Below are 21,832 nucleotides of genomic sequence, written 5' to 3'. Positions count from 1 at the left end.
GAGAGAACATACGACCGCGAATGCTGTACCGATTTCTTATCGTAATCAGTTCGAGCAATTGTGACTCTGGATCTCGATTTCTGGCTAGACACAGTACCGTATTAAGCTCTTCTCGCCACCCACAATAGTCATTCGTCCGTTGAAACACAGCCGACGCCTCGGCAGTACCGTATCTCACTCCATCGCCACATCATCGATCCTACAAGCCGGGGTTGTGGCTGTCGTGTGCTCCGTATGTTCCTGGCATTAGCGCTGATAATTGGGCCATGGGATTTTGCCATTTGCGTCACTACGATGTCTTCCATGTTTTTCTTCCTAGACTACGAATCTCTCTGTCTACCTGAACCTACTCACATCATATCTAGCCAGCCATCTTGTAGCTTGCTCATCCCTCCCACTCAATCATCGTGTCCAAACCCACCGCTATACCCTCACTGTAATCACGCTGTCGCTCTCACGCGTCTACAGATCCCTCCTCTCCCTCTCCTCGCGCCTTCCGATCAGGAAAGTAGGTCCACCAGCGGCAGTCGACATGGCTTTCCTCAATAAGCTGAACCCTACGCCTGGGTTCCCTGCGTATACAGGGCCATACAAGGTTGGATCCGTAGATGTTGAAGTTCCCACAAGCGAACTGGAGGACCCGAGTGCAAGTGCGCCTCCGTGCGACATACCGACTGTAGCGTTCAGGATCTTCTATCCTTGCAGACAGGATAGCGAACAGAAGGCTGTCAAATGGATTCCAAGCCCGCAGAGAGAATACATCAGTGCATATGCGAAGTTTTTGGGAGCCAATAGCGCGTTTGCAAGCGTGTTTTCGTAAGTATAGACTGAGGTATAGAAGTGTGCAACGTTACGGTGCCATGCTAACGAAAGAGTAGATTGATACCGCAATTGCTGTACTTTATCTCGATTCCCGTCCACCACAACGCAGATATCCTCGAACCACCTACGAAATCAAAGCAATGGCCCGTCATGATGTTTTCCCACGGTCTCGGCGGCTCGCGAAACGCATATTCACACATATGTGGCTCTTTGGCTAGTCACGGAATGGTTGTCGTGGCGCCCGATCACCGCGACGGAAGCGCACCCACTTCCTTCTATCATTCACCAAACGAGAAGCTCAAGCTCAAGAGTGTGGATTACAGGCGTATAGACCACAAGCCGAGCACCGATGTATATCATGCTCGAGACGAGCAATTGCGCATACGGCTATGGGAGTTGGGACTAATTCACGATGCGCTACTCAAGATCGATCAGCGAAAACGCGTCAGCAATGTTGCAGAAGAACATTCGAAACATGGTGGAAAGGACATGTTGACCATGTTCTCTAATCTGCTCAACGTCCACGAGCCGGGCGCGATCACCTTCGCAGGTCATTCTTTTGGCGCATGCACAACGGTGCAATTCGTGAAATCTGTATATTACCGCTCCGGCGCGCAAAGCTCGAGCTACAAGCCTCTGTTCACACCACGTGAGGATTCCAGCATCGTCCGTCAGATCACTCCTAGGAGTCCTGTGACGCTTCTGGATCTCTGGACGCTTCCAATTCAAAGTCCCGATACCGCCTGGCTTAGATCGAAGCCAATGCCATCTTACGACGCCGCAACTGGCGGCTCGAATCTGCTCGCCATCTTGAGCGAAGGCTTTTATAAGTGGTCGTCCAACTTCCACGAAACAAAGCGCATCGTTTCTAGACCCTCGGACTCGAAATCGCAGCATGGGCCACACATTTTCTACCCCGTCTCCTCGGCACATCTCTCCCAAAGTGACTTCGGTGTCCTCTTCCCCTGGGCAACAGCCAAGGTCTTCGGCGCGAAGGAGCCAGAGCGTGTCTTGCGACTCAATACTCGGGCTATACTGCAGGTCCTGCGCGAGAGTGGAGTTGAGGTTGGCAACACGAGTTTGGAGGACCTGGAGATCGATACGGCGCATGCGAAAGAGAAGGGTATTCAACAGGACACCACAATTCTGAGCATGCAGAAAGATAGTGTACGGGGATGGATTAACCTGAGCGCTGGTGAGAATGGTACGGGTGTTGCGGAGAGGAGCAAGCGGGAGGCAAGTCCGCAGGTGGGCGCTGGGCCGGGAGAGGCCATGTTCCAGGGTGAAGCGATGGGTCAGGCTGTTCAAGACAGCACGAAGTAAGATAGATCTTTGTGGTCATCGTCAGGTTGTTGTGCGTGTTTGATTTAGACTTAGCATAGCAGGGCGTTATAGAGGAGATCAAGATTTTACTACAGACATGGATAGAACGATAGAGATCGATTGGAATTCTGATAAATATGCACCTTCTAACCTTATGCTCCTTACCAACGTCTCCTCTACTGCTTTCGAAAAGCGTTCTTGCAAACAGCTAAAGTAATAGATATCAGCACGTATCTTGGCCTCACGATATTTTCCGCATGAAAAAGTAAGATAGAATATGTCGTGCACGTGTCATCCGGGCTTCACTAATCAACTACTCCTGTTACCGGCTAGTCCTTCACGTAGACTCTTCCTTTCACCACGACCAACCCTCTAATAAACTACATATTACAACTCCTATGTCGACGTTCAGAGGCATCATATCCGGTATGCGCCGGATTCAACTTTTGCCTCTTCGATACCTCTACATCATTCATAAAAGCATGCTCACGTTTTATCCCAGAGTTTCCGCAAATCAGAATCGATTACTTTCGACATCAACCGGATCACAAGGCGCCGTTGGCATGTTTCCTCAGCCATGTGCATTCTGACCATCTTGCGGGGTTGGAGAGTTTGAGGGCGCCCTTTGTTTATTGTTCTGCCGCAACGCGGGAGGTGAGTTGAATACACAACGTACGCACACAGAAGCTGTCCTGTGTTACATCAATCTTGATGACGTTGTCTGGTTTTTGGTTGTCGTAGAATACGGAAAGATGAGGGGTGCAAGACTGACCCATATACCAGATACTCCTACGTCTAGAGAAATACCACTACCGCATCAACTTTGCCAACAACATTCTCGAAAGCCACAATGTTACTTACGACAAAACTATGCGCAGGCTCGCTAAACCACTCCCCCTCGACACCCCGACGATGATTGAACTCGCCCCTGGAAATAGCATCCGCGTCACGCTCATCGACGCAAACCATTGTGTCGGCGCCGTCATGTTCCTCATCGAGGACGACGGCAAAGCAGTGCTCTACACGGGCGATATACGAGCAGAGACTTGGTGGGTAAACTCCTTGGTTCAGAACCCAGTGCTTTTGCCGTATACGCTTGGATCCAAACGACTGGAGTGCATGTATTTGGACACCACGTTTGCGACGAAGAATGAATTGTATCGGGAGTTTCCGAGCAAAGCGCAGGGGATTACGGAACTGCTCGAAGAAGTTAGTGAATTCTCCGAGGACACAGTTTTCTACTTTCATTCCTGGACCTTTGGCTATGAGAATGTCTGGATTGCGCTGTCTGCGTTCTTGGGTGAGAGGATACATGTAGATGACTATCGAGCACGGGTCTATGGCTCACTATCTACATTGGATAGGAAGAGTCTCCGTGAGGCTGGCCTCGACGTACAAGCTGACAACAAGTCTCTGCGAGAATCCGGGTTTGAGATTCGTGAAGCACCGGCGTTGTGTGGGTTCAGGAATGGAAATCATATACAATCCGGCTGCCTCACCTCTCGGGAGAATGCACGCATACACGGCTGCGAACATGGCATGGGCTGCCCAGTCATAGACCAGGACGCAGACGCAAAAGTAGTCCACATCATCCCGATCGTAACCCGCGCCAACGGCACTGAGATAGCAGAACTCGGCGCTGGAGGCGGCAAGGGTGACTTGGCGCAAAAAGAAGAGCTACAGACAGACGGACTGGCAGAGATCAGCAAACTGATGGAGTTGTGTGCGCAGACGATCACAGACGAGGAGTCCGTCTCCAAAGTTCTGGCGTTGCTGCAACGCACGCTTGATGGTGGCGACGGCACAATGAATCTTGATATGCAGCTTCAAAAGCCCAGCCAGGACTCACAGGACGATCCATCGCTGTACACGCTCGTTGCAGCCCTCTCTTCATACGTATCCAAGATCAAACTGGCCAGCAAGCCGCAGAACAAAACCATCCGATTCTCGTACTCACGACACTCGTCGTACCATGAACTGTGCCAGGTCGTCGACGCTTTCTCGCCTAAAGACGTGTTCCCCTGCACAGTCGACGAGAAGAACTGGACGCCAGAATGTAGCATGCAAAACTTGTTCGGCGAGTACTGTTCCGGCACTACTTTCCGCCACGATGTCGAGATGATACGCATATACGAAGAGCGACGAGAACAAGAGGTAAGGGAGAAACGGGACCGGGACGAGGTCGAGACACAACAACAGGATACACAGACCAGCAATGAAAGTCGAGCTCCGAGTTTCGTCGAAGCTAAGCGGATGAAAATAGAGGGGAAACTCATCAGTGAAGAAGACTCAGAGGACACATACAGGACGGCAAACGAGACGTTGTGCAAATCGGACTTTTCTGCTGTTGTCGCACATGATCAGGTCGAAATACCCATGATTTCTTCGCCTGCTCGAATACCTTCGCTATCAGCTACATCTCCCATAGTACAGCCTGAGATCCTCGGCCCGGCCATCACATCCGACTCCCATCTACCTCCTCCGCCAATACCAACGTCCAGTACTATCCAGGAAAAGAAACGGAGGAGGAAGATGACGAATCGGCAACTTGCGTACGAGGCTGCTATCGGTACGCACTTGACTTGGGCGGACTACGGCGGCTTGGTGTCTACGAGGAGGAAGGAAGATCGAGAGGAAGTGGAGTTAATATGATGTGGGTTTGGACGTGGAGCTTGTGTCTCCGACGACGGGCCGAGTATTTAGTACGCGTCCGTCATCCAGAGATTGAAATTGATTAATCCATACTGCTCTAAACAGCATATGAGCACATTGACGGAAACGCAGAGGGGAGCGCGTGCTGAAACTAGTGAATGATGGGCATGAAGACGTAATACATGTCATTGACTAAGCTATATGGTCACTTTCATTTAATTATTTACTTTCCCTCCTACGACTTGTACACATGGATGACGTGGGGGTTCAGGTAGGCGAGCAGACCAGTCTTGCCCCACTCACCACCGATACCAGACTCTTTGTGTCCACCGAAGATAGCCTGAGGCGTTGGCTTCTCGAAAGAGTTGACAAAGACGGACCCAGCTTGGAGTCGTCGCGCAATCTTTGTTGCCTTCTCGACGTCCTTGCCCCACACGCAAGCACCGAGACCTGTGTTTGTGTCGTTGGCACGGTGGATGACCTCCTCGAGGTCGGACCATGGCTGTGTGGGCACGATGGGGCCAAAGGGCTCCTCCTGGATAATGCGGGAGTCGTTGGGTGGGTTGTCGATGATGGTGGGCTGGATGAAAAAGCCCTTTGATGCCGCGATGTCGGGCTCACCGGCTGCGAACTTGTAGCCCTTTGACTTGCTGTCCTCGAAGAAGCCCTTGACGCGCTCGTACTGCATTTCGTTCTGGACGGGACCGAGGAGATTATCACCGTCGTCTGGGTTACCAGTCTTGAGCGTCTTGGTGAAGTTGACCATCTCCTTCAGGAACTCGTCGTAGATGGACTCGTGGATATAGATGCGCTTGGTGGCTACGCAGACTTGCCCGGAGTTCTGGAATGCGCCCATGACGACCTCGGGGGCGATCTTCTTGATGTCGACGTCGGGCAGGATGATGGATGCATCGTTGCCGCCGAGCTCGAGCGTGACGCGCTTCAGTGTCTTGGAGGCCGTCTCCATGACTTTCTTGCCGGTGGCGATGGAGCCTGTGAAGGTGATCTTTGCGATGTCGGGGTGTAGGCACATCTGGACACCGAGGTCGTTGTTGCCGCCGACAGCCTGAACGACACCAGGAGGGAAGATCTCCTGGGCGAGCTCGACCATCTTCAAAGCAGTGTAAGGTGTGAAGGGTGATGGCTTGATGATGACAACGTTGCCGGTGAGTAGCGCCGGTGCCATCTTGCCAGCAGACAAAACGAGGGGGAAGTTCCATGGGCAGATAGCTGGAGACACAGATTAGTATTGGCGCATTTTGAAATGAGAAAGTTACTAACCTCCGCAGACACCGAGCGGTGCGTAGTCTGTGTAGATGGTCTTCTCGTCATCCTCAAGCTTGTCACTTGGGATCTCGAGGGAAATGTGGTGGCCGATGAAGGCAGGAACAGCACCGACTTCCATGGCAGCAAATTGCCTCTGTAGGACTGTCAGAATGCGATTGTGCATCATTTGGGTTTTTACATACTGGCTTGCCAGACTCTTTGCACAACAGAGTGATCATCTCATCTTGGTGCTGCTGCCAGACCTCGACAAACTTGCCAATAGTCTCCTTCCTCTTCTCAAGCGGAGTGTCTCTCCACGCAGGGAATGCCTTCTTTGCAGACGCCACGGCATCGTTCAGATCCTGCTCGCTGGCAATAGGAACATCCCAGAGGTCCTTGCCAGTAGTAGGGTTGACACCATGGTGGATGTTGTCAGAGCCGCGCTGCTTGCCGTCGACAATGTTGTAAAACTTCTCGAAATCAATGGTAGAGACCTTTCCTGGAGACATGATGGCGGTTGTGATGGAGAGTGATGGGTTGAATTGAATTTTCAATCTGGGCGGGCGTTCTACCCTTAAAGTAGTTCACGAGCTATAACCTCGCCACCCGCCGGCTTATGCTTCATCCTCGGGTACGGCATAGTTCATGCAAGTTCGCGTTGTGATTTGGTGTTGGCTGCAGTACGCTTTCTTGGCAGGATCATCTCTACCCCGCTAACAGGCATGGGGTTGCGGGGCAGCACATGCAGTCGCCCACAGCACATGGTACCTTGCTCGCCCACGACCGTCACACAAGGCCGGAACCCAGGAGCGGTAGATCCGAGGTGGTTCTAGGCCACTTGCCGCTTACAAAGAGTAATGCCACTTGAAGATCGTGTCGCGCAATGCAGGTCGACTTCAGCGAGTATCACCCCTTTGACTAGGTACCGCGTCATCGTAGCTTGTCTCTCTAGACAGCACTAGCAAGGGGAAGTATGAGGCTGAGTCCAGGTACTAAACCTAGAAACGCTTAAGGACTCTCATGTTCCCCGTCAGTAACAACGTGTCTAGCCAGTGGATGGGGCTTTAGCTATCTTCCACATGCACGGGTAACGCGGTAGTTTCCACTCATCCTCCAATAGCGACATCCTGGAATTATCTCGTCTAAGATCATCTTCAGCGGACTGACTCGCAAAGAAGCGATCTTGCCCTGCACTCCCCTTCCCCGTTTTTGACCGGCAGTTCGCGACTCGACCCGTGGGGCCCGTAGCGCTGTGGGTCGGACGAAAATTCGGACTGTCACGTTATCTACCCAATGGCTAGGGAGTATCTCCCTGCGACTACTGGTAAGTCAAGTATACCTCTTACTCGGATTGTTGAATACCGTCGATCTGCACCGATTAGGCGAATATCCTATGGCATTGCTAGTTAGCATCGGCCGAGCATCCCAGCCTAGTCGACAAGATAGGTATCACAATAGGAGAATGTTACAACTCCTGCGTCGTTTCAGCAAGGGATGTCTACAAAGCAGAAAAACTCCCCATTCTATGAGAAAGCGATATGGAAGAACGAGATGGCTCCCTCGTAGCATCTACGTTCATCACTGGAGCACCTTCATCAGGAATAGTTTCCTTCAACAAATGTCTGTTTCTTGATTACCCCGGCTTGATACTGGATCTAATACGAGCATCGTGTGACTGCCAAGCGTACAACGTCGCATCCTTTAAGCCGCATCGTTCAACAATCTCGAGTCAGATAACCCGAGCGGATTGGCAGAATCCGTGGGACGAGCGAGTATAGGCCAGGTAAACTGGCGGTAACAGCAAGGAATACACGCCTCGTCAGCTATACGCATCATCAATTGTAGATCGCATGAGCTATGATCAGGATCATCTCCCCCCTCGACAACAGGGTACAATAACTCACGACGCGGGGGCATAGGGAGAACCCCACTATACGCAAGCAGGGACCGCCAGAACGTTGCTAATAACGTATCATGTTATTGAACCCGTTCCGAGACAAGTTATGCTCTACACTCAGAGCTCCTCCACTCCACCATCCACCTTCTTCGAAATACGAAACACTTCCCCCTTCAACCACGTACCAAGCACACCGTAGAGGAACTCGGCAGACTCCGTCCTTCCATAGCCCCTCCACCCCGCCAAGGCATTGACAAGCTGCTCACATGCCATCAACTCCCCTAGCACCACCTGCCGTCTCAACTGCTCCTCCTGAACAAACTCATAGAGTCCGAAGCGTCGTAGTTGTACTGGCAAGCCGAACGTCGACGTCTTTGAGTCAGGAGAAGACATTGGTGAAGAGAAGATAGAAGAGGTTGGCGACATGAACCCATTTCTAAGCGATGGCGATGATGTTGCACATGAAGACGAGGTCCGATTGGTGTCTCCGAGAATCTGATACCAATGTAGGATTTTGACTGTGATACTTGAGTACAGCATCGCGAGGTGTGGATCTGAAGAACATGAGCAGCGGAGAAGTTGGAGGACACTTCGCACGGCTAGGTTGGGTATGGAAAGCATCGAGTCGAGCTCGTGGTTCGAGTAGGTTGTGTCTGAACTAATGACGCGCAGGCTGTCGAGAACTGAGTAGGCGAGTGGATAGCAGCAGTGTGAGGTGGGTGTAGAAAAGCTTCCCGACATGGTGTCGTAAGAGCTCACTTGGTCCGTCTTCGGGCTTTGGGGTGAAGGTAAAGAATAGGCAGAAGACCAGACATCCATGGTTGAGTCTTGGAATTCATAGGGAAGAGGGTTTACCGCGTTGCTGTTGGTGAAGCCAGGTAGATCCAGGACATCCCGCATGTGGAGTTGAACTGACTGCTGGTCCCGGAAGGCAGGCCTGTGGTTCTCCAGCTCACATTGTGCCGTAACCATTAGTTCGTCTGTGAAGGTATATCCACTCGGCTCCCCGTACGTTGCTTGAGGCATCATCTCGAAGTCGAGGTCAGGAGTGTCTGGTGCAGTCGGTGTAGGCGACCAATTCATCCCGGTTTCGAGCTCCAGCTGAGGCTGAAGGACGGGCTCAGGACGAATCCTGAACTTCCCAAACTCACTGCCGTCAGGGGATGGTCGTTGCTTCGGCGTTTTGTTTAAGGGCGATTCGTCTGTATTCGTCTTCATCGTTCTTCCAGGCTTGCCATGCTTCCTCGACACACCGTATACACACTGTGAGCCGTTTATGGAGCAGCGTGTGCAGACAGGGTGTGTTTTACTGCATTTGACTTTTGAGGTTGCGCAGGCATCGCAAGAATCACGTAGCTTGAGTCTACGCTCTCGCCGCGATCTCGTCGAGGTTGGTGAAGGGGTGGAAGTTGGCACAGTCGCAATGTTGAGAACCACAGCGGACGGGAGCCATTGTGATAGTGGTTGTGTGAAGGAGGTCATGGCTGATACGAGGTGAACTGTTATGATATCGAAGAGATGCACGTCTTGGTCTTGTATACTCCAGCTTCCGACTCTGTAGTTGCGCGCCAGCTTTTAAATATCAACCTTCTCTCCAGCACCCATACCACACCCAAAGCTTGATATCAAAATCGTTTCACCGATACCCATTCACCCCGCTGCACATACCTCCACACCTGCATGTCTCAGCCTCAATCGATTCTGGCTACAACACCACACACATTGGGCTTACATGACTATAGATGCACGTCTACAAACGGTATGGCCCTGTTTTATCCCCCGTCACGCTATGTTTTTTCTGGATCTTTCGTCATAGCCGCATGCACGGTGCTCAGTCATCGTGCAAATTGGCCGGAAAGAGAGATGTCGGTATGCTGAGCTGACCTGCATAGCGCGGCACAGCCTCACTGGGCGACGGACGATGAGCAACCGAACTGGCGATATGCGTTGAAAGCAGTACGCTACATATGCAGAAAAAACGGTTCTCGTTGTAATTTCGAGAATCTCTATCGCGGTTGCGGTTGTGAATAGTTGGATGTTTTGGGCTACTCAATGGTATTTTACGAAGTACTACCCCTCAATCCCTTCTGATCCCTGTTCTCTCCACCTTGAAGAATAGCAAACTCTCCCACTCAATACTCTGGGCATCTTAGTTCTCGGCAATGTACTCTCGTCTGCTGCCATGCTTGCACACGCCCACTATTCTCAGCCCCGCGTCTGTTTTTAGCCCCCGCACAGCGCGTAAGTTCCCGACAGCCTCGTCCAGCACGCAGCCCGCCGTTCTGTACGTGCAAGGATGCCACGCGACCCGACCCATACTTGTGATTTACAGGCGGTTAAGAATAGACCGCATGCAGGCACAGCGAATAGGATGTATTGATTTGGCGAACTGGATGCGGCTCTGCGGTTATGGCTCTTGTGTCGCCTTGCTCTGATGTATGTATGTACGTGAGTGGCTATTGCGACGTCACGGCATGTTCTACGTGATGTATGGGATCTCTCGTCAGCCTGGACAAGTACAGGATACAGCATCTTGAAGCTTGAAGAGTGTAGATACGGTCGGGATATGCTGTCTTCGTGACTACATCTGACTCTCTAATGTTTTCGGTCACACTCTATCTCAACTCGATACCACACCAAACACATTCACTCCTCGGTTTCCCTTCCCTCTTGGCGATATTCATGTCAGCTGCTTACAGACCAAAGCAAACACCCATATGCTCCCAAACCCCCAACCGCAACCCAAGTCTAACCCAATCAGACAAGATGAACCACCCAAACAAGCAACTCTCATCCTCGTCTACGCTAAGAAATCTCACCCCTCAATGCTGGTCCAGCTGAATCATACGGAGTTGCCGAACAAATCCACCTACAACCGTCCTACCAAGGAGGATGAACCGTGGCGCAGTAACTGAGCCACAGTGGCATTGATGTATGATTGGCTCAAAGCCTAGTTATCGGTACCTCCGTATCTACCAGGCAACACTCACTGTACGCTTTGCACGTTTCCCAGCGGAGATCAAGGTAGACAGTCCGGGCGCGTACATGCAGGTACGCGCTTACGCCCGATGCCTGTCTTCGCCCGATGTCAAGACAGGATATCTTCCGAGAAAGGCGAGGGAGGGAGAAGATGACCCGAATGCGAGGCTGAAATGGACCCCAAGCAACATGCGTGGAGCTGAAGAAAAGAAGGAAGGGAGGAGGCGAAGGAAAACCCTATTGACCGTGTATTTTGAATTTGCTGCTAGAAAGCCCCCAGCACATGGGTACACAACGTGTCACTATACTATGACGATGTGCGTTCCCCGTGTGTAGTAACGTCGAAACACATACATGCGCGTCTCCGCGCCCAAGTATCCAATACAAGATTTTACATCGCACGTCTACTCCTCGTCATCGTCACTGTCGTCCTCCAGGTCCAGCATATCCTCATCATCGACCTCCATCTCGACATCCTCGTCCTCGGATTCAAACTCCTTCCCGCCCTTCTTAGCCTCCCACTTATCAGCCTCCTCCCTCTTTCTGTCATCCGTCTTCCGCGCATCCTCGAGCATCTTGTTCTTCTGCTCCCTCGCCTTCCTCTGCCCGGCCACAAACGCACCGAGCGGCGTCTTCTCCCAGTCAACATCCTTGAGGAAGCCCTCCACACCTGCGCGGTTGTTGGGTGCAAAATCGACCTTTGCGCGCTTCTCCTCGACCCATTTTGAATTAGCCTCGAGCTTCTGGATCAACAATGCCATGATCGAGCTGATCTTCGCGTTGCGATTCCCGCTGCTCTTCTTGGTCATGGCTTTGACCCAGCGCTTGAGCATGACGATAACGGGGAGTGCGAGTTCAGGGAGCGCGATATTCTTCGCCCACAGGACGAAGAATTCTGCAAGCAGTTCTGCGACCTGCTCACCGACGCCGTCCTGGTAGACTCGTGTACGGAGATACGCTTTTGTTGCTCTGATGGTGGTGCTAAACTCCAGAGATTTCAGAGTGCTGGGTTTCGGGGGCTTCTTCATCTCTGCCGTGTTGAGGACTTCAATGAGTGCGGGAGCGAGCGGGATATATGTTGACGTCGCTGACGAGACGCGAATGAGGGCGCGAACGAGCTGGAAGCGAAGGGGGAAGTATTGCGCGGTGGGAATGAGACGCATGGCTCCGAGCGTGAGCTGGACAACGGGGTAGATGAGTGGTCTGAGAGGGGATGGCTTGCCGGACTCTGCTTCGCGAAGAGACTCGCAGTGTGCTGAGACAACTCGAGACCAGAAATCTAGCGAGTGGATGTACTGCCAGTTGTAGACTGTCTTGTAGGAATCTTTCGTCTTGTTTGTGATGCTGGTCCGGAGGTGGATGGCAAGCTGACGGATGAAACCGAAACCAGTCGTGTACCCTACGGTAGGATCGAGGCCCCAAAGCTCAGAGGCAGTGTTCTTCATGAGATTGATGCCTTGGATGGTGTGGACCGTCGTGTTTCTTGCGCCCTTGACAAGCCCTTGGTATGCCTGCTTTAGGACGGCCTCACGAATGCTTGCGTCGGAGATGACTACCAGACGTCGCATAACCAGGAATGCAGACAACCTGGTCATCTCGTTGTTGGCAGAGTCTGCCCATACAGACGAAACCGTTTTTATGACCTCGCGAACGACCTTCTTGAAAGAGAGAATGTACGGAAGCAGTGTCGCTAGCGAGTCCAGAGTCATGCGCATGGTTGAGGCGTCCGAGAGATTCTCGAGAAGATGTTGGATTGAGACGGTATGCGACTTGAGGAGCGGCGTGAGCGTGCGGAATTTCTTCGAGTCGGTAGGCACACGACTGGTTGGTTTAGCTCATGTGCACAAGGTCTAGGGCAGCCAACTTACATCTTGCCTGCAGCATTCTCCTTGACGGGCAGGTGGTGTTGCAGCACCTTGGGGACAAGCTGGAGGGTGGTCACGAGAACCTGGTGATAAACTGCACAGTGTTAGTCGACGCTAATGAATACGTGTGGGACAAAACATACCATCTGGGTCAGATATCGAGTATCTATACTTCTTGCCTTCCTCGTCGTTCAAGTGTGCAGCAGACCGGAAGGCCAGCACGACCTCCCTCATCGCCCTCAGGGAGTGGTTCGCTTCCAGTGAAAGTTTCCACTTTTGTATGAGCTGCTTGGAGACCTCGTTGCTGCTCGCTGGCTCACTCTCGTCGTCTGAGACCTCTGCCGCCTTCTGCTTCTTCCTGGGCGTTGTCTCGTCCTCGCTGGCGCTGAGCGCGTCGATCTCCGCCAGGTCCGCATCTTCGGCGAAGTCCAGCAGCTCTGCGTCATTTTCTTTGAGGTATTTGTAGAAGTCGGGGTCCTTGGCCGCCAGTCCTGCGAGTTGCTCCTTGTGAGCGTCGGCGTCGTCGCCCGAGTCGCTGTCTGTAGCAGAGTCGTCTGCACCGTTTGCTGCCTCGGCCATCTCGTCGTCAGAGCCTTCAGAGCCATCCTGTTCGACTGGCGTGCGCTTTCTCTTGCCCGTCTTCGGTTTTGTCGAGCTCTTCTTGCTCATCTTGGGCACCTCGAAGCCGCCCTCGAAGAACTGGTCCATGGACATTTCCCCAAACGCCTCGTCGTCCTTGGCCGCCTTGGACTTTGGCTTCTTCGCGGCGTCATCTTCGAGGTCGTCGGCCTTTGCATTGTCTCGCGCCTTGCGTTCCTTCTTCTTGAGGTCAATCTGCTTCCGCTGCTTGACTTTTGCAACTTCTTTCCGGCGCTTGATGACGTCGGGCAGTTTGTTCCTCTCGAACTTCTTGGTGGCCTTGGATATGGGCATCTTGACAGTGGGTGGTGAATGCGCGCGCTGTCGTGAATTGGCTGGCGTGAAGGGCAGCAGTGAAAAAGTTCCGACCCACCTCGAAAAAGTTCGAGCCAACCAATCTCACCACGGCTGAATACTAGCTAGCGCATCCCCACGCATGCGCGACGCTCGGACAGGCAGGCGCGACCAGTGCGCGAACACCGAAGCCTGGTCATCGTCACTGTCATCGTCAAGATAGCCTTTGCTTCGAACATGTACGCCAATAGACAGCTGGCGTATGCGCCAACGCCCTACATACCGCGCTCTGCGCTCTCGACGACCATCAACCTGGATGAGGTGCGACATGCTGCACTGACGCTGCTATCTCGCCGCAATCGCTGACTCTCCATGCACACAGGAAGCCAAGCTGTCGACAACAAGTGCTGAACGAGACCTGAACGACTCGCTGGCCGAGATCTACAGCATCATCATCACGCTCGAAGGGCTCGAAAAGGGCTATCTCAAAGACTCCATCACCGAAGCCGACTACACCGAGACATGCAGTAGATTGCTGAAGCAGTACAAGTCCAATCTTGCAAACGAGGCCGTAGCGCGAGCCTTTGGCGACTTGGAATCCTTCCAGAAGGAGTGGGAGGTGCGTAGTGGACTAGCATACCTACCCCTCTCTAGCTAACAAGGTGCACAGATAGAATGTCCCAGAGCCACTGAACGCCTGCGCATTGGTATCCCGGCTACCATCGAGCAGGGCCCGTCGCACAAAACAGCCCAGCAAGGCGACTATGCTGACGCGACACTCATTGTCAACGCAACCGAGACCTTCATCACCCTCCTGGACGCCATCAAGATTGGTCTGGTCGAAAAGGACACACTGCATCCGCTTCTCGTCGAGATCATCCAGGCAGTCAACAAGGTCGTAGACCAGGACTTTGAGAGCAAGGGCAAGATTGTACAGTGGCTCATAACCCTGAATCAGATGAGAGCAGCCGGGAAGCTGGACGACGACCAGGTCCGAGAGTTCCAATTTGACATGGAGCAAGCTTACTACGGCTTCAAGGCGACACTGAAGAAAGACTGATCAGGAGTTTCCTCTCGCTTTGGCTTGTTATGCGCTTCTCGAGCTTTGAAAGCCTAGCCCCGCGATTAGTCTTGGCGCATCGCGAATCATTGTACTCGCCGTCTGATCTCAATCTTGACCATTTTGCGTGCGCGCGCGCAACTGCACAAAGATCTGAGGAAGTCATGACACAACTAGACGGTATGGTCGCACAATCTCATGATCTTATCAATGCTGATGCGTGGTTGTAGTCCTCGATTTGCCCCAACTCCACACAAAACCATCCGCACAGTCGCTACTCGATACGCTCGCACTCCTCACGTCTGCTCCCCCCTCATGGGAATTTGATAACAACGGAGACCAAGACAAACATACTGACTCTGCGCGAGCCCAGTCAAATGTCGTTCTAGTCAACCCAGAAGGCGTCACTCGATACCTCACAAGCATCGTGAGCAACAGTCTACGATGGATAGAAGACGACGAAGCGAAAGAAGAGATATGGAACCAGGCTAGCACAAGGCTTAGTGAGCGGTCTGGTCGTTCTGCCATGGGCAGTCTCTCGCGCAAATTTCGAATACCTTCTTCCACGAGCTCGTTTGAGCTTAGTATCCACGAACCTGCCCTTACCGGAGACGATATTGGCTTGAAGACTTGGGCAGCCTCATACATGCTCGCCAAACGGCTTCATACATTCGGCATAGTGCAGCCAGGCACATCTCGGAGACCACAAGTTCTCGAACTTGGGTCGGGCACAGGACTGGTGGGGCTTGCGATGGCAGCCTTGGGAGCAGATGTTGTTCTCACCGATTTGCCCAGCATTCATGCAAACCTCTCACGCAATGCCGAAGACAATGCAGGGACAGTAAGGCACAATGGAGGTGTCACCCGTACGGGAGTCCTCGATTGGGCCAACCCTACAATCTGCAAGTTGGCTGGAGATGCTGCGAGCAGCGACCAGGGCGAGACTATCACCACCAAGTTTCCTCTCATACTCGCTGCCGACGCGTTGTATTCTCCGGACCATCCCCGTATGCTCGTCGAATCGATCGATGCCTGGCTCTCGTCCGACAGCAACGCAAGAGTCATCATTGAGTTTCCGTATCGGCAGGCATATTTGCCTGAGATCAAGGACTTTCGCCAGCGAATGGAGGGGATAGGGCTACACGTCCTGGATGAAGGCGAAGAGAAGGGATACGACGACTGGAGTGGATCTGATGCGAACGGACATCAGGACGAGACTGCGCTTGTGACTTGTTGGTGGTCATGCTGGGGAAGATAAATTCCAGAGGCCGCACACCGCTTGCAATGTAATGCGACGGCAGCTCCAGCTCCGTCCGCGTCTTTGTAGTTGGTTTCGCATCAGCGAAATCGGTGGGAGCTGTGCCGAGGATGTAGAAACTTGACATCGAAACGCCGAATGATTGCGCCAATGATTACAATGCGTCTGGAACCCTGCGTAGACTGATGGGGCAATTCTTGGCCTACGCGGGATAGCTTGACACGAGATGCAATCCGGCTCCACCTTTTTCCTCATGATCATGCTGTCTCCTGATCGCGTGTGAAATCTTGGAGACTCTTCTCAATCATCACACTTTTCTGCTTCACACTTCCTCTTCACGCGTCAAAAGCACGAAACCGCAACAATGGCGACAGAAATAGCTACACGGAAGGTAGAGTTCCCCCACCAGCCTACCCCACCAACCCCGCGTTACGCGTTGAATGTTTGCGGCATCGCAATTGCAATTTGTGACGCTTCAATCCCATGGTCGAAGATCTAACAAATCTCCAGAACCCTTCCTTCGTCCTTCAAGCCCCTCACAAAGTAGTCTACGAAGACCGCCCCGTGCCCACACTCCCCTCGCCATACGATGTCATTGTCAAGCCCCGATGGACGGGAATCTGTGGCTCAGACGTGCACTACTGGGTCGAGGGCCGCATCGGACACTTCGTCGTCGAGTCGCCCATGGTGCTGGGCCACGAATCGGCGGGCATTATCCACGCCATCGGCGACAAAGTGAAGTCGCTGAAGGTTGGTGACTGCGTTGCCATGGAACCTGGTGTGCCGTGCCGTCGCTGTGTACGTTGCAAAGACGGCAAGTACAACCTTTGCCCGGACATGGCGTTTGCAGCTACACCTCCGTACGACGGCACGCTTGCTCGGTACTACACCCTACCAGAGGACTACTGCTACAAGCTGCCGGAGAACATGAGCATGGAAGAGGGTGCACTTATCGAGCCCACCGCTGTCGCTGTACACATCACAAGACAAGCCGCAATCAAGTCTGGAGACTCTGTTGTTGTGTTCGGCGCCGGGCCGGTCGGGCTACTGTGCATGGCTGTTGCGAAGGCGTACGGCGCGAAGAAGATCGTCACCGTAGATATCAACGAAGAGAGGATGCAGTTTGCGCTCAAATACGCGGCGAACACGAGCTTCAAGAGCCAGCGCGTCCCCGCGGACGAGAACGCGAGAAACTTGATCAAGGAGTGTGACTTGGGTGCTGGCGCGGATGTCATCATCGACGCATCGGGCGCAGAACCATGCATCCAGACTGCTATCCACGCACTGAGAATGGGCGGCACATATGTTCAGGTTAGTCTTCCACAAGCACACGTCTGAGTTGGATTAACTGACAGTAATAGGGCGGCATGGGCAAGCCTGACATTAACTTCCCCATCATGGCCATGTGCACAAAGGAGCTCAACGTCAAGGGCTCGTTCCGATACGGCTCGGGCGACTACCAGACGGCTGTTGATCTCGTGGCCGATGGACGCATTTCCGTCAAGGAGCTTATCACTGGCAAGGTCAAGTTTGGGGATGCGGAGAGTGCGTTTAGGGACGTGAAGGAGGGTAAGGGTATCAAGATACTCATCGAGGGTCCGGAGGAGTAGATGGAGATGTATCGAGCTGGCAAAATCAATATATACGCGTATTTCATATTCCATAGGCTTCTGCATTGATAGGTGACATGAAATTACTTCCTAACATCTTCCCACCGTCTGCCATGATATAAGAGCGTTCTAGAGCAAGGTCGGTGCCGTAGGGATGCTGGAATGTGATATCATAAATGCAGTCAGAGTGTATTGGCTGGGTGAAGGAAGTGCTAAATTGGGAGGTGAAGTTCTTCAATTGCTTGAGACTGCTCTGCGTTGGTTGTGTTCTGTATATGGTAGTCGTGGGATGCTCCTCTGTTGGTCTGGCTTGGGTATCTTTGGTAGTGAATGATGACGGGGCTAAGTCTAAGTCAAACGTTGTTCTCACCCTGTGATGAATGGGTGTGTTGAACTTTCCATACAACAAGATTGCAAGAACAACAAGATTGATGGGCTGCGAAAGACAATATATATGGTTAATGTGGGAAGGAACAGATTTGGAAATCTGCCAGGAATGGAACGAGACGTAGCAAATATCACCCGACTGGCTGCACATCCAGCTCTAAACAAGAGCGAACATATGGTTTTAGTAGTAGCTCTTGATGTTTCGGATTACAGCTTGAAGTAGGCAGGTGCTTCGAGTAACGATCGTGGAGATCTACAGCCCCACAATCTTTACCCCAGGTGCACAGACATGTCGCATTCACATGCCTCGGCTGAGCTATCACGCATCATGTCAGGCACATGCAACATGCTACTCACATGGCGGCTCAACACCAGCTCCATGCACCACGCCACGACATGAAATCCTCGCCGGAGAGATAACCCGCATATATGGCCTACGATGGCCACACTATCTACACTACGAGAACGCGGCGACCCGCTATTAGATCTCTACAAGCACTATGCCACGCTCCTCAAGTCGCGCGTCCGCGACACGTCCAAGCTCACGAAGCTCCTCTCAACCGTCACACTTCTCTTCACAATCATAGGCGCGGGGTACGGGACAAGAAGATGGTACCAGAGTCAACGCGCGGAAAAAGAGACGGGGAGACGGTTGCTGAGGCGGAATTCGGGACTCAAGAACAAAGATGGCTCGAGGACCATCTACGTCCCCTACCGCGACTCGACATCCAAGGTCGTCATCAATCCTACCAAGCAGACTACCTTTGACGCGCATAGAAGGCTCTTCCTCCAGCCTCCACGTGCCGCCCGCATGCCCGATGCGAGCAACCCGCAAGCGCCGCCGCCGCAGACGAAGCCTGGTCTGAATCTCGCCTTTTTGCACCAGTTTCTCAGTCTTCTGAATATCATGATACCACGGTGGAACAGCAAAGAGACGGGTCTGTTGGTCAGCCATGGTGTCTTTCTGATGCTGAGGACCTACCTCTCGCTGATCGTGGCGCGCTTGGATGGAGAGATTGTGAGGGATTTGGTCGCAGGCAACGGGAAGGCTTTCCTATGGGGCATATGCAAGTGGCTTGGTGTCGGCACCTTTTCGTCGTACACAAACGCGATGATCAAGTTTCTGCAGAGCAAGGTCTCGATTGCGTTTCGAACGAGGCTTACGCGGTACATTCACGACTTGTACCTGAACGATCAGCTGAACTACTATAAGTTGTCAAACTTGGATGGCGGAGTGGGACTGGGCGCGGATCAGTACATCACGCAGGACTTGACGCTGTTTTGCGCCAGCGCTGCGTCGTTGTACTCGTCGCTGGGCAAGCCGTTTGTCGATCTGTGTGTGTTCAACTATCAGCTCTTCCGATCACTGGGCCCATTGGCTTTGACTGGTCTGCTGAGCAACTACTTCCTGACAGCAACAATATTACGGAGACTATCACCACCCTTCGGCAAGCTGAAGGCAGTTGAAGGGCGCAGGGAAGGAGATTTCCGTGCCCTGCATTCGCGCCTAATTGCCAACGCAGAAGAAGTCGCTTTCTACGGCGGCGACCAAATGGAAAAACACTTCCTCGAGCGCGGCTTCAAGGACCTTAAGCACTGGATGGAAGGCATCTACAGCCTCAAGATTCGCTACAACATGCTGGAGGACTTTGTACTGAAATACTCCTGGTCAGCATTCGGCTACCTCATCACATCCCTTCCTGTCTTCCTCCCAGCATGGGGCGGTCTAGGCGGCACTCCCGAGCTGGCAGGTGGAGAGAGAGAATACCGAGAGCGGAATCGCATGAAGGATTTTATCACAAACAAACGCCTTATGCTCTCCCTGGCCGATGCAGGCGGCCGCATGATGTACTCGATCAAAGACCTCTCTGAGCTCGCTGGCTACACATCCCGTGTCTACACACTGATCAGCACACTCCACCGTGTCCACGCAGACGCTTACTACCCACCTCCCGGCACACGGCCAGAACTATACTCTGTCTCCGACGCTCAAGGCACAGTGCACAAAGGCTTCGATGGCCTGCGTCTCGAACACGTGCCTGTCGTTGCACCCGCCCTGCACCCCATGGGCGGCGAAGAACTTCTCGAGTCCCTATCCTTCATCGTACACTCGGGCGAACACCTCCTCATCACGGGCCCCAACGGTGTCGGTAAAAGCGCCGTCGCCCGTATCGTCGCCGGTCTTTGGCCTACATATCGCGGTCTCGTCTCTCGGCCACGCAGCGTCGGTGTCGACGGCATCATGTTCCTGCCTCAGCGCCCGTATCTCAGCACGGGCACGCTGCGTGACCAAGTCATCTACCCGCATACAGCGGTTGATATGAAAGACGCCGGACGCAGCGACCATGAGCTCAGCAAGATACTCGAGGAGGCGAGGTTGGGCTATTTGCCCGATCGGGAAGGCGGCTGGGACACCAAGAAAGTGTGGAAGGATGTTTTCAGTGGGGGTGAGAAGCAGAGAATGGGAATTGCAAGGCTGCTGTACCATGAGCCGCGGTATGCCTTTATAGACGAAGGGACGAGCGCTGTGTCAAGTGATGTGGAGGGCCTTTTGTATGAGATGTGCAAGGCCAAGGGTATCAGTATGTCTCCCTTCTTTCCATTCTCTTGTTGACTACCACATCTCCAAACCTCGTGTCTATGTCTCCGTATACTAACTCGAAGCAGCACTCATAACAATCTCCACCCGCGCCTCCCTCAAACGCTACCACACATACACCCTCACCCTCGGCATGGGCGAGTCCGGCGAGGAATGGGAGTTCCAGCGCATCGGCACTGCGTCGGAGAAATTGTCCGTCGAGAAGGAACTTGCCGAGCTGCGCGAGAGACTGGCCAAGGTGGAGGAATGGAAACAGAGAAGGCAGGAGATTGAGGACGAACTAAATAAAGTCTGGGTCGAGGGCGAGGGCAAGGAATTGGCGCCGCCTGCTTACCTTGAGACGGAGGGGGTAGTGGGCGATGAAAGCAGTGATGTGGCTGAGGATGTTGGTGGTAAGGTGGAGAACGAAGAGCGGCGCGTTGATGTGGAGAGTGGAAGGGAGTGGGAAGGAGAGGGGTTGTTTGGATCTGGTCAGACGGAATGAGCTTGGGCGATCGTTACGAGTTTATGCATTGTACATGTTGCTTGTCCAGAGAGATTGACTTCGGAGAATTGAATTCGTGGTTCTGTCTCAAAAAGACCCAAGCAATACGGCGACTCCGGAGAACGTTCGCCAAGACGTCTTTCCTTTTATCATGCACGTTGGTAACCGTCACGGGCTGAGTGAAGTTGTTCAATATGCAAATGACTATGTCAGAGTTTGGCAATGCCGACTCTTCAACTTCTTGGATAGAAGACACAACACATGGGCCCTTGACCACGTCATACTATGCGGTGACACGCCCATGTACTTCCCCTCTGGACGGGCAGGGCATCTCATCTAAATCCCAAGACGCGGTTCCCTCGTCCTGACGTCCAGTGCCAGCCATACAAAAGTCCGTCTGGACAGACCGGGTATCAAACTACTACACATTATTTGAGGAGCGGTACGCAGTGCGCAATCAACAACTCCGAAAAGTCCCTCTCAATGACTTTGGAGATCGGGAAGAGCTGGTCCGAATCGTAACATTGTTGACTACACTCAGGATCTTGATTTGCCAAACTTGGATATGCATTTGAGGTATTTCCAACCCTGGGGAGATAGTTTGTTTACTCAAAGACACAAAAGCCTATCATCTTGCGACTCGGTCGCTTCACTTTTGCCGCATGTGACACGGGGGTTGACCCTTACGAGGTAGTCG

The 21,832-nt window shown here is 52.8% G+C and overlaps 9 protein-coding genes across 9 annotated transcripts; 6 read left to right on the top strand and 3 right to left on the bottom strand.

Moving 5' to 3' along the window:
* Positions 1-532: 532 nt before the first annotated feature.
* P153DRAFT_294017 (uncharacterized protein) lies at positions 533-2,145 on the top strand (the record flags this gene model as incomplete). Its single annotated transcript, XM_033663929.1, has 2 exons — positions 533-816; positions 879-2,145. 2 exons carry the CDS (start codon positions 533-535, stop codon positions 2,143-2,145), a joined length of 1,551 nt encoding a protein of 516 aa, XP_033522580.1.
* A 387-nt stretch (positions 2,146-2,532) lies between these two features.
* P153DRAFT_319566 (uncharacterized protein) lies at positions 2,533-4,814 on the top strand. The gene is made up of 3 exons (XM_033665089.1): positions 2,533-2,571; positions 2,648-2,799; positions 2,929-4,814. Exons 1-3 carry the CDS (start codon positions 2,544-2,546, stop codon positions 4,795-4,797), a joined length of 2,049 nt encoding a protein of 682 aa, XP_033522579.1. The 5' UTR covers positions 2,533-2,543; the 3' UTR covers positions 4,798-4,814.
* Positions 4,815-4,969: 155 nt separating this feature from the next.
* P153DRAFT_398039 (aldehyde dehydrogenase) lies at positions 4,970-6,719 on the bottom strand. The gene is made up of 3 exons (XM_033671606.1): positions 6,267-6,719; positions 6,079-6,217; positions 4,970-6,027 (listed from the first exon to the last, which is right to left on the bottom strand). Exons 1-3 carry the CDS (start codon positions 6,570-6,572, stop codon positions 5,033-5,035), a joined length of 1,440 nt encoding a protein of 479 aa, XP_033522578.1. The 5' UTR covers positions 6,573-6,719; the 3' UTR covers positions 4,970-5,032.
* A 1,213-nt stretch (positions 6,720-7,932) lies between these two features.
* On the bottom strand, positions 7,933-9,739 carry P153DRAFT_319561 (uncharacterized protein). The gene has a single exon (XM_033665088.1). It carries the CDS (start codon positions 9,440-9,442, stop codon positions 8,078-8,080), a length of 1,365 nt encoding a protein of 454 aa, XP_033522577.1. The 5' UTR covers positions 9,443-9,739; the 3' UTR covers positions 7,933-8,077.
* Positions 9,740-11,172: 1,433 nt separating this feature from the next.
* Positions 11,173-13,784, bottom strand: P153DRAFT_424092 (Noc2-domain-containing protein). Its single transcript, XM_033672466.1, has 3 exons — positions 12,948-13,784; positions 12,808-12,898; positions 11,173-12,760 (listed from the first exon to the last, which is right to left on the bottom strand). Exons 1-3 carry the CDS (start codon positions 13,735-13,737, stop codon positions 11,344-11,346), a joined length of 2,298 nt encoding a protein of 765 aa, XP_033522576.1. The 5' UTR covers positions 13,738-13,784; the 3' UTR covers positions 11,173-11,343.
* Positions 13,785-13,974: 190 nt separating this feature from the next.
* P153DRAFT_294118 (vacuolar protein sorting-associated protein-like protein Vps28) lies at positions 13,975-14,797 on the top strand (the record flags this gene model as incomplete). Its single annotated transcript, XM_033663936.1, has 3 exons — positions 13,975-14,058; positions 14,120-14,356; positions 14,408-14,797. The coding sequence occupies 3 exons, from the start codon at positions 13,975-13,977 to the stop codon at positions 14,795-14,797; spliced, it is 711 nt and encodes a 236-aa protein (XP_033522575.1).
* Positions 14,798-14,961: 164 nt separating this feature from the next.
* Positions 14,962-16,055, top strand: P153DRAFT_377039 (uncharacterized protein; the record flags this gene model as incomplete). Its single annotated transcript, XM_033669716.1, has 2 exons — positions 14,962-14,977; positions 15,028-16,055. 2 exons carry the CDS (start codon positions 14,962-14,964, stop codon positions 16,053-16,055), a joined length of 1,044 nt encoding a protein of 347 aa, XP_033522574.1.
* A 356-nt stretch (positions 16,056-16,411) lies between these two features.
* Positions 16,412-17,591, top strand: P153DRAFT_424091 (GroES-like protein; the record flags this gene model as incomplete). Its single annotated transcript, XM_033672465.1, has 2 exons — positions 16,412-17,366; positions 17,417-17,591. Coding segments are annotated over exons 1-2 (1,002 nt in total), but the record flags the coding sequence as incomplete, so codon positions are not given.
* Positions 17,592-18,399: 808 nt separating this feature from the next.
* On the top strand, positions 18,400-21,311 carry P153DRAFT_319550 (uncharacterized protein). The gene is made up of 2 exons (XM_033665087.1): positions 18,400-20,634; positions 20,720-21,311. The coding sequence occupies exons 1-2, from the start codon at positions 18,492-18,494 to the stop codon at positions 21,133-21,135; spliced, it is 2,559 nt and encodes an 852-aa protein (XP_033522572.1). The 5' UTR covers positions 18,400-18,491; the 3' UTR covers positions 21,136-21,311.
* The last annotated feature ends 521 nt before the right edge of the window (positions 21,312-21,832 follow it).

This window comes from Dothidotthia symphoricarpi (genome assembly GCF_010015815.1).
Source record: "Dothidotthia symphoricarpi CBS 119687 unplaced genomic scaffold P153scaffold_13, whole genome shotgun sequence".
NCBI classification, from domain to species: domain Eukaryota; kingdom Fungi; phylum Ascomycota; class Dothideomycetes; order Pleosporales; family Dothidotthiaceae; genus Dothidotthia; species Dothidotthia symphoricarpi.
This window is presented reverse-complemented; position numbering and strand designations above follow the sequence as displayed.